This window comes from Gracilinanus agilis, chromosome 3 (genome assembly GCF_016433145.1).
Source record: "Gracilinanus agilis isolate LMUSP501 chromosome 3, AgileGrace, whole genome shotgun sequence".
In the NCBI taxonomy this organism is placed as follows: Eukaryota; Metazoa; Chordata; class Mammalia; order Didelphimorphia; family Didelphidae; genus Gracilinanus; species Gracilinanus agilis.
In genome coordinates, this window is record NC_058132.1 from 255,592,296 (window position 1) to 255,607,176 (window position 14,881).

Sequence of the window (14,881 nt, forward strand, 5' to 3'; positions counted from 1 at the left end):
TTGTTTCTTCTTGCCTTTATGTGAAGTTGACATAACGGACTTCTCAAAACTGTTACCTAAGTATTAAAAGTATAATGTGATGACTACTCCAAAAGATGAATATCTTCAAGATTTTCCCATCTTAAAGCTGGGAATCCAAGTCTTTGAAAGACGTGGGTGATGGTTTTTGATCTCTTTTAGCACAATTCATATCCAATGATGTCATCCTTGCCCCACTGAAAAATAATCTTCATCACATAACCACCACACGTAAGTCTGCCCAACTTGACATATAAGGCAGCCTTTGCTGAGTAAATGCTCTGGAATAAACCTCACAGAAAGAATAAATCACCTCTCATGCCGTGGTCCCTCCAGGTGAGGGCTGAGGTCATTGCAAGAGGCATAACAAATAGTTGACATAATGTACCAAACTAATAGATTCTATAAGGAAAACTAAATGGAAGATTTTTCTTGTGTATCAGGTACCTCTAGCTACAGAGACAGTGGAACTAGTGTCATTATAGATGTAGTTGAATCAATAAGACTTTTTCATTCATTTCTTTTTCATTTCACACATACAAAAATACCCATTTTAACCAAGAGAGAGGTAAGCAGATATCATTCAGGCCAATATTTCATGCCTACAGGGATTACATTCTGGGACACACTTATTTTCTAAATAGCCCAGCTTCCTTTTTTTTTTTCCCCCCTCCAGAAATGTATTCAATTCTCTTCCAGCAGTGTGAATTCATCTGGAAATCTATGACAATCAATTAAGTAAATGAGAAAATAGAATGCTTGTAATTATGATAATCAAGCTATATGAAACCCACCCTCCTGGTTCTAATACCCACACATCTTTAAGCAATATATTAATTAAGCCCCGGGTAATTGTTATAATTAGAATCAGGCTTTTATCATTTTTTAAAAGCTTCTGTGAGAGGAAAAGGAAATATCTCTGAAATATATGCAGCTGTCAGGTTTTTTTAAAATACAATTCTTTTTCATTTTTACACTGTCTTTTCCCTGGCAACATAGAGATGGTACCATGGTGCTATTCTTCAAGCGGGGTATTCCCCCATTTTCTTAGCTAAGAGTCCTTTTTGAAGGAGTTCAAATGAAATTAAAAAAAAAATCATGGCATTTTCAAAAGGTAGTTAGTGGAACTATTTGGCCACACTGGGGGGGATCTTTGTGCCTTGAATATCTTTTACTGGCATAGAGGAGGTAAGGAGTCATAGTTCCATTTCCAATAAGATACAAGGGCACCTGGCGATGACCCATGGGGCAGGGACAGAGTCCTCTTCTTGTAAATAGCTATCAACTCTTGGCCTGCAAACACAGGTACCAGCACTTTCTTGGCCACCATACAAACATCTAATCAAAGTGCAGCATTATAAAGAAGTTAGGTAAGAGAGAAATCCAAGGAGGGACAACTTTACCTGATATGTGTCCCTATTAAACACTCCAAGCTTTCTAAGCAATTTATCAACTCAGTATTATTCTTTAAGCAGAAAAAAAAGAATTATTGGAGCCATCTCTAGCTGTGGAGAGGTCCCACAGTCATCGAAGGCCAAAGAGGGCTGGGAAAAAAGGCTTAGGTTTTCTGTGTACTATAGACCAACATTTGGTTCACTAGAGCAAATGCTCTTCAAGTTAATTTTCCCCGAATGTGCTGGGGTCATAATGAAATTTTCAGGAGCACTGAACAATTTGGTGGCTCCTCTTGGTCTCTGAGCTGTTAGACATATTGAGGTTGGTTGTTGGGGCAGGTCAATGGTAAATTGTAGAACATCTGTTTATTTTAACACTGGAAAATGCTAGCATTTCATAGAGGAGACTCAGAAAAGAAGCAGATAAAGTGAAAAATATGTTCTCCTTCTGTTTATTTTTCCCAATGGTTAAAAAATCAGCTTTTATAGAACAATAATCTTCCTCATGACAGATGGGCCTATACATTAGCATCGTGCTTTCCAGTCAACAGAGAGTTTACATTTCAAGAAGAAGGTGAAGAAGCCAACTGTACACTCACCTTCAAATTCCATTTGCCTTTTTTTTGTTGTTTTCTGACATTAATACAAAAAATAGTATTCTGATTAGCAGCTCGACTAGCAACCCCACATAAACCTAAATAATACTTTGAACCCAAAGAGTGCACTTTTACTGACACTTGCTTTTGATGAAACAATATATACAATTTTGACAAATAAATACATAAATACATCCATTCATATATAATGATACACCTAAATGTCAGTTTTTTTTATCAACAAGCTTTTCTAGTAAATTGCTTCTTTCATTCACAAGTTGCTTTTTGTTTATAAAAACCATTTCCCCCTTTACAGCAGAAATTAGAATTAATCCCCCCCACTGAAATCACATTTTATGAAAGATAGAAAATCAATCCCAGGTGCTTTGGGTTAAATATTCCATCGTCCTTTGATAGGAAAAGTTATATTGAAAAAGTCCTCCCCTCACCCCTCTGCAAAGGGGTTCTTCCCTTCATCCCTACTCCCCCACCCCCATAACATATCCATCCAATAGGCTAGATGGGTTGAAATTCCATCCAAAGTAAACAGGAGCTTCCTCCTATTCTGACTCCAGTGATTTCTAGAGTTCCAGTGTTATATTCAAACTGGCATTTGCCATGTTATAGGAAAAGAACAAATCCTTGCAACTGTATATCTAAAAAATAAAAACTTGAAAGGTTCATTGGAAAAAGGAACATTAAGAATGCAGACACTGAACTTGGATCCTTAACATCATCCTGTGCAAAATTAATACTGTGCATGGGAGGTACTAGAAACAGGCTATTAGATAAAACTGACGGCATGGCCCCCATGGAGGCTGCTGCCTGGGATTGTGTTTAGAATCAGAGAAAAGGAGTGCACAGGGATAAGGATAGGGATGGGGAAGGGAATGGGAGAGGGAGAGAGATGGAAGCTGGACCTGTGATTTTATTGGTGTAGGAAAATCCTTGGTGAGGAAACTCCCACTACAAATGCAGGTCAGAACTTAAAGCCTTAGAGCATTGCATAGAACACTTAAAGGTTACGTGACCTACCCCAGGGTTCACCCAGCCAATAGGTAGGTGTTAAAGGCAGGCCTTGAACCCTTGTGTTCCTAACTCTTGTGCCGTCATTCAATACCCCTTAAATCAGAGAAAGGATACAAACATCCTTCTAATGGTTTCCCAAGTGATTGAAGTCTTGATTTGACCAGTTATCAGAAAACTAACAAAAGTAGTAAATGAGAGGCTTTTCTTGATTACCTGACATAAAAAATATTTCAAACACTCAAAAAATGGAGGGCAAACATGCTTAATTAAGGCTACAGAAAGACAGGACAAAGATCGATGCTTAAGCCCCATGCAGAGCCAAATGTTACACAGCAGGCAGACTCCCACCTCTGTATGTACAGCTGAAGAGAGATGATTCCTTTAAAATATATACACATAGTCTTTGACAGATATTTACATGTTTGTCCTCTGTCTGTTAATACAAAACAAAACAAAAACCAAACCCAGGAAATTTAAAGAAGTTTCCCAAAATAATAATAATTACTGTTTTCGTTTTTGTTCCATTTTAGGGAGGTCTATTCATAATAGGTATATATTTATAACATATACATAAGAAATATATATGTGATAAATATATGTATATATATTTATCATGCTCATAATGTGTCATTCCTTGATATTGAGTTGTTGGCTGGGTGTGGGATAGGTCCAAAGCAAAATGTTTTGGGCAAGGGCCCAGTTCAACTGTGTAACAATTAAATAGAGAGTAAACGCGAATATATGTGATGTTTTGAATGTCTAGGTAGAAATCATTGAGTTCAAGAATTGGCAATAACTCCTGGGCCAGGGAGCTGACTGCTCTTGTGGGACCCAATTTCTCCCCAACTTTTCTAATATTTTTCTCCCTGTATTGTCCAAACTGAAATAAACCATCTCATCGATTCCTAAAATATATATTTGTTAAGACTGATGACTAACTAGGTCTTACATCTCAGGGGATATAAGAGTTAAAGAACTTTCCAGAAGAATACTTTTGAAGGCCCAAAACAAACAATCTAACAAACCAAAATAGGAACAACAAAAACACGATCTTTGCTTCATGGGGTTTTTCTCACAGATCTTAATAAGTAAGGTTTTCCAATGTAGAGTAAATTTTCCAACTAGATACTGTTATCATGGACGTATGATTTGGAATTAAGTTTGCTGTATTTATTTTTCCTTCAGGAAAGGTGAGTAATAAGGTGAGTGAATTTCCCCTGCCCTCTAAATTTCCAGAGAGGCCTTAATTCAAATGAATGGAGATATCTCAAGTTGCATATTTCTCCAAGCAACTGCACTCAGCTTATTCTAACATCTAAAAAGGCAGAAGCTTCTGCCACAAAATATGCCCTGCCCTCCAATCTTGGAAGATACCATATCCTTCAGGTAGCATCCAATGCAAGGAAATAGCCATTCCTTAAGTGATGCCAGAGGAAGTGTAATTAATTAATGCAGCTTTCCAAAGGTGCATCTTTGGACCCCTTTGTCAGTCTGATGAAGCAGACCCTTTTTCATAATACTATTATTAAAGACACAGAAGAAAAAAATATAGGAAAACAAAGGGAACCAATTATATTGAAATAGTTATCAAAACTTAAATGTTTTGATTAATTAAATTAAATAATTAATTAAATTTAAAAATCAATGGGCTCCAGGTTAAGAACTTCTGATTTAACTTTGAGAGAAATAAATGTTTCAGTGATTTATGATCTATGATGGTCTATAGTTAAGATTAATTGAGGTGAATTTTATATTGACATATGTGGTATATTACTACTAATTATGACTTATTCACTTTTTTTGTTGTTATTTTTGGGGGGTGGTGTGGAAACTGGACCCATGATTTTAATCTGTGTAAGGAGCTCTCAGTACAGGAAGTCTTCTTCACCAATACAGATCAGAAATTGGAGAGTAAGAATGCCTGAGGCACTGAGAGAGAGGCTAGGTGATTTACCTACAGTGTTAGAGGTGGAACTTGGACCTAGATTTTCCTGACCTTCAAGGATAGCCTTCTAGACACTATACCTCCACTGCCTCTCACCATTATTTACTGGTTACTGGTATTAGAACAATAATAATAATAATAATAATAATAATAATACTTTGCACATACATAGCACCTTTCAGCTGAGGAATTCAAGGTACTTAGCAAACATGAATTAAATTTCACAGCATCTGGGAGGTAGGTTTTTTTTTAATTGCCATTTTACAAATAAGTAAATTGAGGCACACTGAGATTTCATCATTTGTTCATGTGACGCTGTGAATCTTGTGGCAGAGAAAGGAATGGAAGCTAGGTTTCCCTACCCTACCAGCAAATCTCATGTAACTGACCCTGAGAAGACCTCAGTGCTGATGCAATTGTATGTAATGCTGGGGACCTCGCCAACATTCAGCAGTATTAAAGGACACTACGAGGGCACTGAAATCAGATTTGGTACCCGCTAGCCATTTTCCTTCTTGTTAGGAGAGCCCTTTCCTATTTGCAGGGCTCTAATTCTTTTCATGCTTTTGTAATTTGTACTCTTTTCAATGCAATATAGCATTCTTCTTGGCCATACATCAGCTTTGCTCATTTTTATCCTTTGGAACCATGTGCCCACATGACCCACACACTCCGATGTACTCAGAAACATTCCATAATGGATGGAAGCAAGTAAAATTATATTTGGCGATTTTCCTTGGAGGCACAATTTTATGTTTGTTCTGAAAGAACTAAATAAATCTCTTATTTATTTTGTTAAATAGCATTCTATATACATTCCACCTGCTGACCATGTGTTTCAACCTTGGATGAGCAATCAAGTTGTTTCCTGAACCTACAGAATGTGTAATTCTCAAGTTCAAATTCCCACTCACCCAACTTCTGTCTTTCTTCCAGGAGTAAGTTCTTTTGGGGGACGGAATTGTGAATATGACACATTATACATGCCAATATATGTAAAATGCTCACCATAAGTATCACACACAACATAAACACTCCCACTCACTGTGTCTTGACTGTGTGTATTTAAAAATGGGCTTCTAAAAAAAGTTATTTTCTCTTTGAAGAAATGAGATGAAGGCATTACAGTGACGTGACTCTCCCTCTCTGAGAACCAGATTTCCATCTCAGGTTCATAGTAGCTAGCTGTGTACCATTCAGCCAGTATCTCCTTTTGGATGCACAGGTTTGGGAGTTGCTTTTTGATAAATGGCAATACTCCATGCCCTGAGATTGGCATCTGGCACTTTTAACTTGTGTAACATTTGTATAATGAGAATGCGACATTTGTAAACCAGTTGATCAAAAAAAGGAAATAAGACATGAGGGGGGGCGGGGGAAATTACTTTTTACAAGCTCCTTCACAAGTTCATTTTCCATTGTGACCTCTGTAAACCACCAACAATGTAGGCTCCAAATTGAAAAGAAGAAAGGAAGGAAGGAAGGAAGGAGAAGAGAGAGAAAAGAAGGGAGAGAAGAAGGGTGGGAGGAGAGAAGGAAGAAAGAAAAAAGAAAGGAAGAAAGAAAATAAAAGATGTTCACGTCTATAAAAATCTTAACACCGGAGATGTTTTTTACTTGACATATCATTCCAGATTCTGTGCATTTCTTCTGGTGTGATCTGATGCACAGTAATGACTCGGCGATATCTACACAAGCTGTAGGCCATTTTCCAGTGATTAAAGCCACTGTTTTGGAAAGGGTGAATGCCCAGCTTCCGAAGACACAGTCCCACATACACATCTTCAAGGTGAAGCAGTCTCGTGTGGAGTGAGGTCTTGTAAATGAGCTCTGCCACGTCGGCTGAAAAGATATAGCCGGTCCCTGAGCAGAACGGTGGGTAATTGCTATCTGGGTACAAATCTCTGGGCATGTACCACTTACTGCGCACATCCCGGATGGGTCCTCCATTGATGACATAGCCAGTAAAGTATCTTCTCCTTGGTTTGGTGTTGGGTTTTAGTAGTTTATAAATGAGATTATCCATGTTTACAAAAATGTCACTGTCTGTTTTCATGACATACTTGGCTTTTGAGCAGAAAGTGGCAACCCATCTCATCCCCATTAAAGTTTTGAGGGTGAGGTTATGGTACGAATCAATGAAGTCCTCTACAATGATGTCATGGAAGATTTGGCTTTCTTGTTCCACCATCTGATTTAGAACAGGATCTGCATTCTTCCCTAGGAGAAAGAGAGTGGCGATTTTGATCCCCTTAAAGTTGTTTTCATCTCCCCACGTCTCTCGGATAGCCTGTCGGGCATCGAATTCCTTGTGTGTGGTGCTAATGAGGATGACAAGGAAGGGGGTGCTTTTCTCACATTTCTTGGGCTCGTTTATGAGAAACTCAAATGCGTGTGGGTTGATAGGTCGAGTTCTTATGTTACCAAAGGTCACATTCTTCCTGGCAGCAGCAACGTTAGTAAATGGCCGAGAGCCGGAATAGGAAGAAGTAGGACGAGTTATACTTAGGTACCAAAGAGCACTAGCCCAGCATACAACTGTCAAAACATAGAGACATGAGACCTTTGAAGCCATTGTCTTTGAAGCTCCTCTATTCAGTATATTGAATAAATAGCCTTCTTACCATTAACATCTCTTCATCCTGAAAAGGCAGCATATTACTTGAAAATCTTAAAGTTCGATAAATACAAGTTACTGTGAGATTGTTCATAGGTATTGTCGGGAGGCTCGTCACTCTACTTTCTTCCTCCCTGTGATGATGGCTTCCATGACTTTCTAAGTCTTCTTCTTAACTCTGCAAAATGCAAGAAAGTACACTGTTGGTTAGGTTTGTTTACATGTTTTTGACATTTCAAATCAGTGTTATTAGGACATGAGGATTGTATGGTTTCTAATGCCTTCCTCTTTCAGCAGAGGCCATGTGGGCAAGTCACTTGTCCCAATTTGCCTTGATTTCCTTATCTGTAAGACAGGGACAGATGGTGGTAGCCACCACCTCTCAGGATTGTTGTGAGAAGCAAATGAATGAATCAAGCAACAAAGAGGCAGTAAGGTAGCACAGTAGGTAGAGTGCTGAGCTTGGAGTTAGGAAGACTTGAGTTCAAATCTTGCCTCAGATACTTATAACAGTGTATTCCTGGGTTAGTCACTTAATGGTTGCTTGCTTCATTTTCTTGAGCTATAAAATGAGGATAATAAGAGCACCTACCTTGTAGGGTTGTGGTAAAGGGTCAAATAGGATATTTGTAAAGCACTAAACACCGTGTGCAGTAGGTGCTTTATAAATTCTAATTTTCCTCTCTCCCTTCTTTTAACCAAGAAAAACACAAGTCTAAACTCTCTCCTTCCTTCTCTTCCCCAATATAATCATTATTCTTAGAGGTAGCAAAGGTGATTATAGTTGGATGAGCAGGAAGGGACTTTAGAAGTCACTGATCTGAAAAGGAAATTGAAGCCTATAGACATATAATCAAAGATGAGTTGGAGCCAGGTTGACCATGAGAACTATTTTGAATCTGAGCCTTCCCACTTCCAAAATATCAGGGCTTGAGCTGTTGTTTTGTTAGCCGTTCCCAAACTTTTTTGGCCTATCACCTCCTTTCCAGAAAAAATATTACTTAGCCCCATGGAAATTATTTTTTTTTAATTTTAATAGCAATTAATAGGAAAGATAAATGCACCTGTGGCCATCACTGCTCCCCTGGATCGCTGCAGCACCCACCAGGGGGCAGTGGCACCCACTTTGGGAATCACTTGTCTAGACCTGTGATGGGCAAACTTTTTAAAGAGGGGGGCCAAAGGAAAGGAAATGCTCATGTCAGCCTGTTTCTAAGGCAATTCTTTCGATGTTTCATTGTATTGTATCCTACTCATTGTATTTGTCAGATTAGGAATAATGTAACATAGCAGGATAGAACATTTCAGGCCCTCCCCCCTGCATCTGGCCCTTGGGCCATAGTTTGCCCATCACTGGTCTAGACTTAAGAATGTGATTGGAAAAATGACAATAATTTAGGTTAAATATGAAAGTGCTTCATCTATATAATTTTTAAGCATTTACCAGCACACTCTAGATGCAATAATTCCTATAAAGTCGTAAAGGTAGTAAATAGTAGAATTAACCTTTGGTTCAAACTTCTATGATCACAGACCCAACATGCATTCTACTTCATTCTTCTGCCTTTCCATATTTGATTCATATTAGTTGTTAGAAATCTCATCACACGATAATAATTGACATCTGCATTTGAGTTCATATTTTAAAAGTATTATATATAGCCTCGATGGAGCCTGATAAGAAGTACTACAGTTTATCTTCCTCATTTTATAGATAAATAAACAGAAGGTCAGAGAAGGTGACTGATACATGTCACAATGAGTCAGAGGTAGAATTCAAACCGAGAAGTAGAAATCAAATTTTCTTGCTTTCAAGTCCAATGTTCTATCCACTACAAAATGCATTTGACTATTCACCTGTATTCTCTTTGATTGCTGGCTTCTCACCTGTCTTAGGTTGTTTGCATGAAGTTATGGAACTTCAATACATAGGTATGTTGAGAGAGAGAAAAATGCAGTGGGAGGAAGAAAAAAAATGAATTCTGGGTTAGAGCCAGAAAGATATCTATCCATGCCCTACACTGGTGCATTATTGTTAAGTGACCTTAGGTAAATCAATCAGCTCCTGAAGTTTCCAGGGAACTGTCTGAGACTCTAAGTTGAAGAGTATCTGAGCTTCAGATGTTTCCTCTCCAGGAGTTCTCCACCCCAATGAAACTGTTGGTCCAAACCAATTATACATATGTGCAAGATTTGCTTTGATCATTTTTCTGGTACTTATCATCCTTTTCCTCTGTCTTAATTCACATCAAACTCTCTGTTAAGTGGTACCTTATTATCCTTTTTCCTCTGTCTTAATTCATGTCAGACTCTCTATTCAAAGAATACCTTCTGCTCTATGGAAATCTTGACCTCCAGGGTTCTGATTCCTCATTTCTGGTACTTCATCATCTTTTTTCTCTGTCTTCATTCACATCAAGCTCTCTATTCAATGGTACCTTATTATCCTTTTCCTCTGTCTTAATTCACAACAGATTCTCTATTCAAAGAATATTTTTTGCTCTATGGAAATCTTGACCTCCAATACTCTGATTCCTTTGTTTCCTTGATTATGCTCGTTTCTTTATTGGCTGGAACACTTTTCATTACCTTGTTTCATAATGCTCTGCTTGCTGCTCTTGCCCCTGCTCCATTTTGACCTCCCACCAAGTAGTACCCACCAAGCCTCCTTCCTCGTCCAGCTCCTACTCCTGATTCCCAGCTTTCCAGATGGACACCTCCCCCCCATGAACAATATTCACCACCCCATTCCTGTATGTTCCCTCCTATGAGAAGAACATTCATTTCCTGAGCCCCTGGCAGGGTTATTTCTGGTTAGAGCCCAGAATTTCAATATTATGTAGTCAGGGGAATTTACACTGGTCTTTCCTAATTGTTTGCTTCCTTAGGACTCACCTATAAATACAGTAGAATCATAAGAAATGAGACATTTGAATTTAGGGGTCACCAACTTAAGGGGAGGTGATGGAGCACTTCGATTAGCATCCAAATTAAAAAGTTGTTTTTAGGAGCCTCCGATTCTTTCCATGAACTCCCAATTTCCGTCATGTCATTTTTAAAGGTAGGCTAGGTTACAAAGTTCACTCATGTAAAAAATTGTCTCTCGCTTCCTTGTTAGAGCATATTGCAGTGGTCCTGCTAGACAGAGATAGGAGATAATGGATGTGAATTTCAACAAACTCAGCTTTAGAATAAACTATGCACTTCAATGTATGCACTGTGTTGAAAGAATTTAACTGGGGTTATGGATGGAGACTCATGTTCCTGAGCACAATCATCATAATAAAATGAGAAGACAGGGATGAATAAAAGCAGAGTCAATAGACATCATGTTGTCTAAGCAAAGAGCAGAATGTGAATATATGAGCCATAGGAGGGAGGCCTGCAATAGCTCATTGTAGTTATGATTCTTCTTAAATGAACATTAGAATGTCTCCTAGCAGTGTGACTCAGAGTATAGCTAGGGCTCCAGCTGACCTGTAATAAACACTGTCCAAACTGAGGCCCTCATATTGCCAAACTCCTGATGGAAAAATTTAAGGGAAGCAGATAAAAAGGATGTGCTTTGCTGTGTTCTTTGAAACCTCCAAAGAGAAGCAAGGGATACCTCAGAAACCCAGAGGCTTTCTTGCTCTGTCTCTGAGGGCCTTCCCACTGCTCCTTCATGCTTTGGAAGGAATTCCAGGAGGGATCTCAGAACTAGACTCCCTCTCACAGATTCCTTCCTTCCCCTTCCCTTCCCTCCCCTTCCCTTCCCTTTCCTTCCCTTCCCTTCCCTTTCCTTTCCTTTCCTTCCCTTCCCTTCCCTTCCCTGCCTTGCCTTGCCTTGCCTTGCCTTGCCTTGTTTTGCCTTGCCTTCCCTTCCCCGCCTTCCCTTGCCTTTTACTCTTCCCTTTCTTTGCCTTCCCCTGCCTTGCCTTGCCTTCCCCTGCCTTGCCTTCCCTTGCCTTCCCCTGCCTTCCTCTTTCCTTCCTAGTATCAATTCTAAGACAGAAGAGCAGGGAGAGCTAGACAACCCACATTAAGTGACTTGCTCAGGGTCACATAGCTAGGAAGTGTCTGAGTCCAGATTTTTTTACCCAGGTCCTCCCAATTCCAGACCGGGCATTGTATCCACTGAGCTACCAGCCACTCTACAGCTTCTGTTCTAATGGTTCTTCTTTTCCAGACCCTATATTGTGGGCTCCCCTACTTGCTTATTTCTCTTATCCCCTGGTGCCCATTAATAGCATTGCCCTGCCCCCTCCTATTCCCTAGCTAGCTTGTCCTGTTTATGATCAAAATACAAAAGTAACCTCCTACAGCTCCCAAAAGAAGGCACCTATGGTGACACAAAAATGAGGTTATTGTAAAATATGATATTTTGCTTTTCTTTGCTGAAGTTGTTATTAAAGGAATGAGAAGGGGTCCTCATTAGATGTGGGCCTTGAGGCCTCAGCCTTGCCCCTTATTGCAATTCCTTTTGTTCTTTAATTTTATCCCTAGATAGTTTTTTTTCTTCAAGCTTTTTTAGATGTCTTTGTAGAGCCTGACATCCAGGAAAGAGAGGGCCCTTAGCTGCTGTTCTACCCTATTTTCTCTCTACTTATATTTTAAGTAAGGTTAGCCCAAAGGAATGTGTATTTGCAAAACATTCTTTAACTGTTTGTATACTATGTCCCATTTACTATGAAGAATGAATCCCCTGGAATGGTTGCATTATTTGAATTCGAACTATACATTTTCAAAGGGCAGGAACCAATAACCATATTTTACATAATTATACCTTCAAATAATGTGGATTTGAATATGTAAGACCAAAACATCAGGGGATTCATTATTCATAGAGATCCAGAATTAGTTTTCTGGAACAGGGAGGTGGCATAGTTAGGAATGCAAGTCCTGAAGTCAGAAAGACTCAGGTTCCTGAATTTAAATCTGACTTCAGACATTTACTAGATGCGTGACCCTGAGCAAGTCACTTCAGTTGTTTGCCTCAGTTTCTGTGTCTGTAAAATAAGCTAGAGAAGGAAATGGTAAATTGCCCTAGTGTCTTTGCCAAGAAAACCCCAAATGGGCTTACGAAGAAGTCAGACATGACTGAATAACAAAGTACACAGCTCCAAGATGGGGTAGGGGGAAGGTGGGAGAGGTGGAAGGAGATGCCATTCCTCAAAGCATTTCTCAGGAAAAACCAACAACATTCTCCACTTTTCAGAGGCATAGAAATCCTGAGTGAGGGGAAAAGGAAGGGGGATGGGGAAATGTGTCAAACTCATAGGACAACTGGATGTGGCTTTGAGGGTGGGGTGGGGGGAAGTTCTGGGACAAAAAAGTTCTTAAGTCTGTGATCTAGTACAATGCAGTCAAGAATTTGTTCAACACTCCAGATCTGGTGTATCCCAGCTAGTATAGAGCATTTCTAAACTGATTCTGGCCTCCATGCAATACTTTCTAGTATTTACTAATATTTACTATCCGTGACTCCCACCTTTGAGGCAAGCATTGCCCTCTCCATGTGGACTCCTGGAAATATATTCTTCTTTGGAGAAACAACATATTAGATTATTAATACTTTGTAATTAGGCCTTGATGTGAGTCCCTTGGTATATAGTTAGCAGAGAAACCTGGACTACCATCTGTACAAGGTGTGAATTCTCCAGGCAATGTGGGAATTCCTTCCTGCCTGAGGGCTTGCTCCTTGCTTGAGGAGTCCTGGCACTGAATTCAGTTTGATCCAATAAGCCTTGATGAAACGCTTTCTTTGGGCAAAGTGTCTAGTAAAGGGGGTATGAAGGCCCAAAGCAAACCAGACCCTACCCTTGTAAAGTTTATACTCTCCTGAGATCATGTGTTATTTAGAACAGATCTATAAACAGGGCGTCACTGAGCAGTGGCAATCAGGAAAAGATTCTCAGAGGAGAGGCTTGTAGGAAGCAACGGAGCAAAGCATGTGGGAACAGAACCAGAGCATTTGTACATTATACAGTGATCACCTGTGAATGGCTTAGCTATTCTCAGCAATAGAATGATCTAAAACAATTCTGAAGGACTTAGGAAGAAAAATGCTCCCCCCTGCCAGAGAAAGAACTCATGAAGTTTGAATGCAGGTCTTCAAGGCATTCTATGTTTCACTTGACTTTTTTCATTTAAAAATGTCTCCTTTCACGATATGACCAATATGTTTTGTATGTTCTATATCAGATTTGTATAGCCTATATCAAATTGCTTATCATTTCCAGGAAGGAGGGAGGAAAAGAACTCAGAACTCACAATTTTAGAAAACTAATGTTAAAACTTGTTTTTATATATAATTAAAAATATTTGAAGATTTAAAAAATACTTCCCGAGAGAGGAAAACTGCAAAACATATGAGACTACTGAGAGTTTTGAAGGAGAAAGAGAGAAAGGAAGGGAGAGCTGGGCAAGGGGAGAGAAAGAAGAAAAGGAAAAAAGAGGAGGAGGTAAGGAAAGAGGCAGAGACTCTCAGCAAGGTGTGAATGAAGTGAAGTGAGCAGGTGTGAAGAGAGGGACCAGAGACTCCCTGGTATTGAGCAGACTTGGATCCATTTCCATCTGCCTATATCTCACCTAAAAAGAGCAGGCTTGTGAATCAGAATATACTTGTTATCCCCCCCTGCTCACAGCTGGCACCCAGCTCCCCAGGGATGTACTCTCTTTATCCATCTATCAACAACAATATCCTATTTCCTAATTAATTTTTAATTAACTAACAAATATTCTGCTTCAAAGGACAGGTTCCAGGAAGACTTTGGAGGGGACCAACAGGCTGTATTAGTCCTAGGGCATGATCAATGCTGCTACAGCCGAGATCTCAGCCATTACCTAGATATGTGACCCTGGGCTTAATCTCCACCTTCCTCAGTTTCCTTATCTGTAAATGGGGGTAATAATAATACCTACCTCCTAGGGCTGTGAAAATTAGGTGAGATAATATTTGTAAAGTGCTAGGCAAACCTTAGAACACAACCTAAGTACCAGTTTTTGTTATTTAATATTACTATTAATATTTTAGAAGACTTGGCCAAGCTTCTTCTTGACTTCCATAAGGAGCTATTCCCAATCCCTGATAGTTCTAGTGCTCTCCCTCTGTTAAGTATCCCCTCTCAGTCTGAAACAAGCCAGCGGAGATAGCCTCAGAGTGATTGAAAGAGTAAGAGGCAGATCCTCAGGCAAGTTCATTCCTTCTCTATTCTTTTAGAAAGCTGCCTCTAAGGACAGCTAGATGGTATGGTAGGTAGATAGAGCTCTGTGACTAGAGTCAGGAAGATCATAGACACTT

At 39.4% G+C, this 14,881-nt stretch overlaps 1 protein-coding gene across 1 annotated transcript; it reads right to left on the reverse strand.

Annotated features, from left to right (window-relative positions):
• Positions 1 to 6,576: 6,576 nt before the first annotated feature.
• Positions 6,577 to 7,557, reverse strand: B3GALT1 (beta-1,3-galactosyltransferase 1). Its single transcript, XM_044666877.1, has one exon. The coding sequence runs from the start codon at positions 7,555 to 7,557 to the stop codon at positions 6,577 to 6,579; it is 981 nt and encodes a 326-aa protein (XP_044522812.1).
• Between the last annotated feature and the right edge of the window lie 7,324 nt (positions 7,558 to 14,881).

What these genes read in the sequence shown, in the direction of transcription:
- B3GALT1 (XM_044666877.1), bottom strand. Translation starts at nt 7,557, where the DNA reads ATGGCTTCAAAGGTCTCATGTCTCTATGTTTTGACAGTTGTATGCTGG.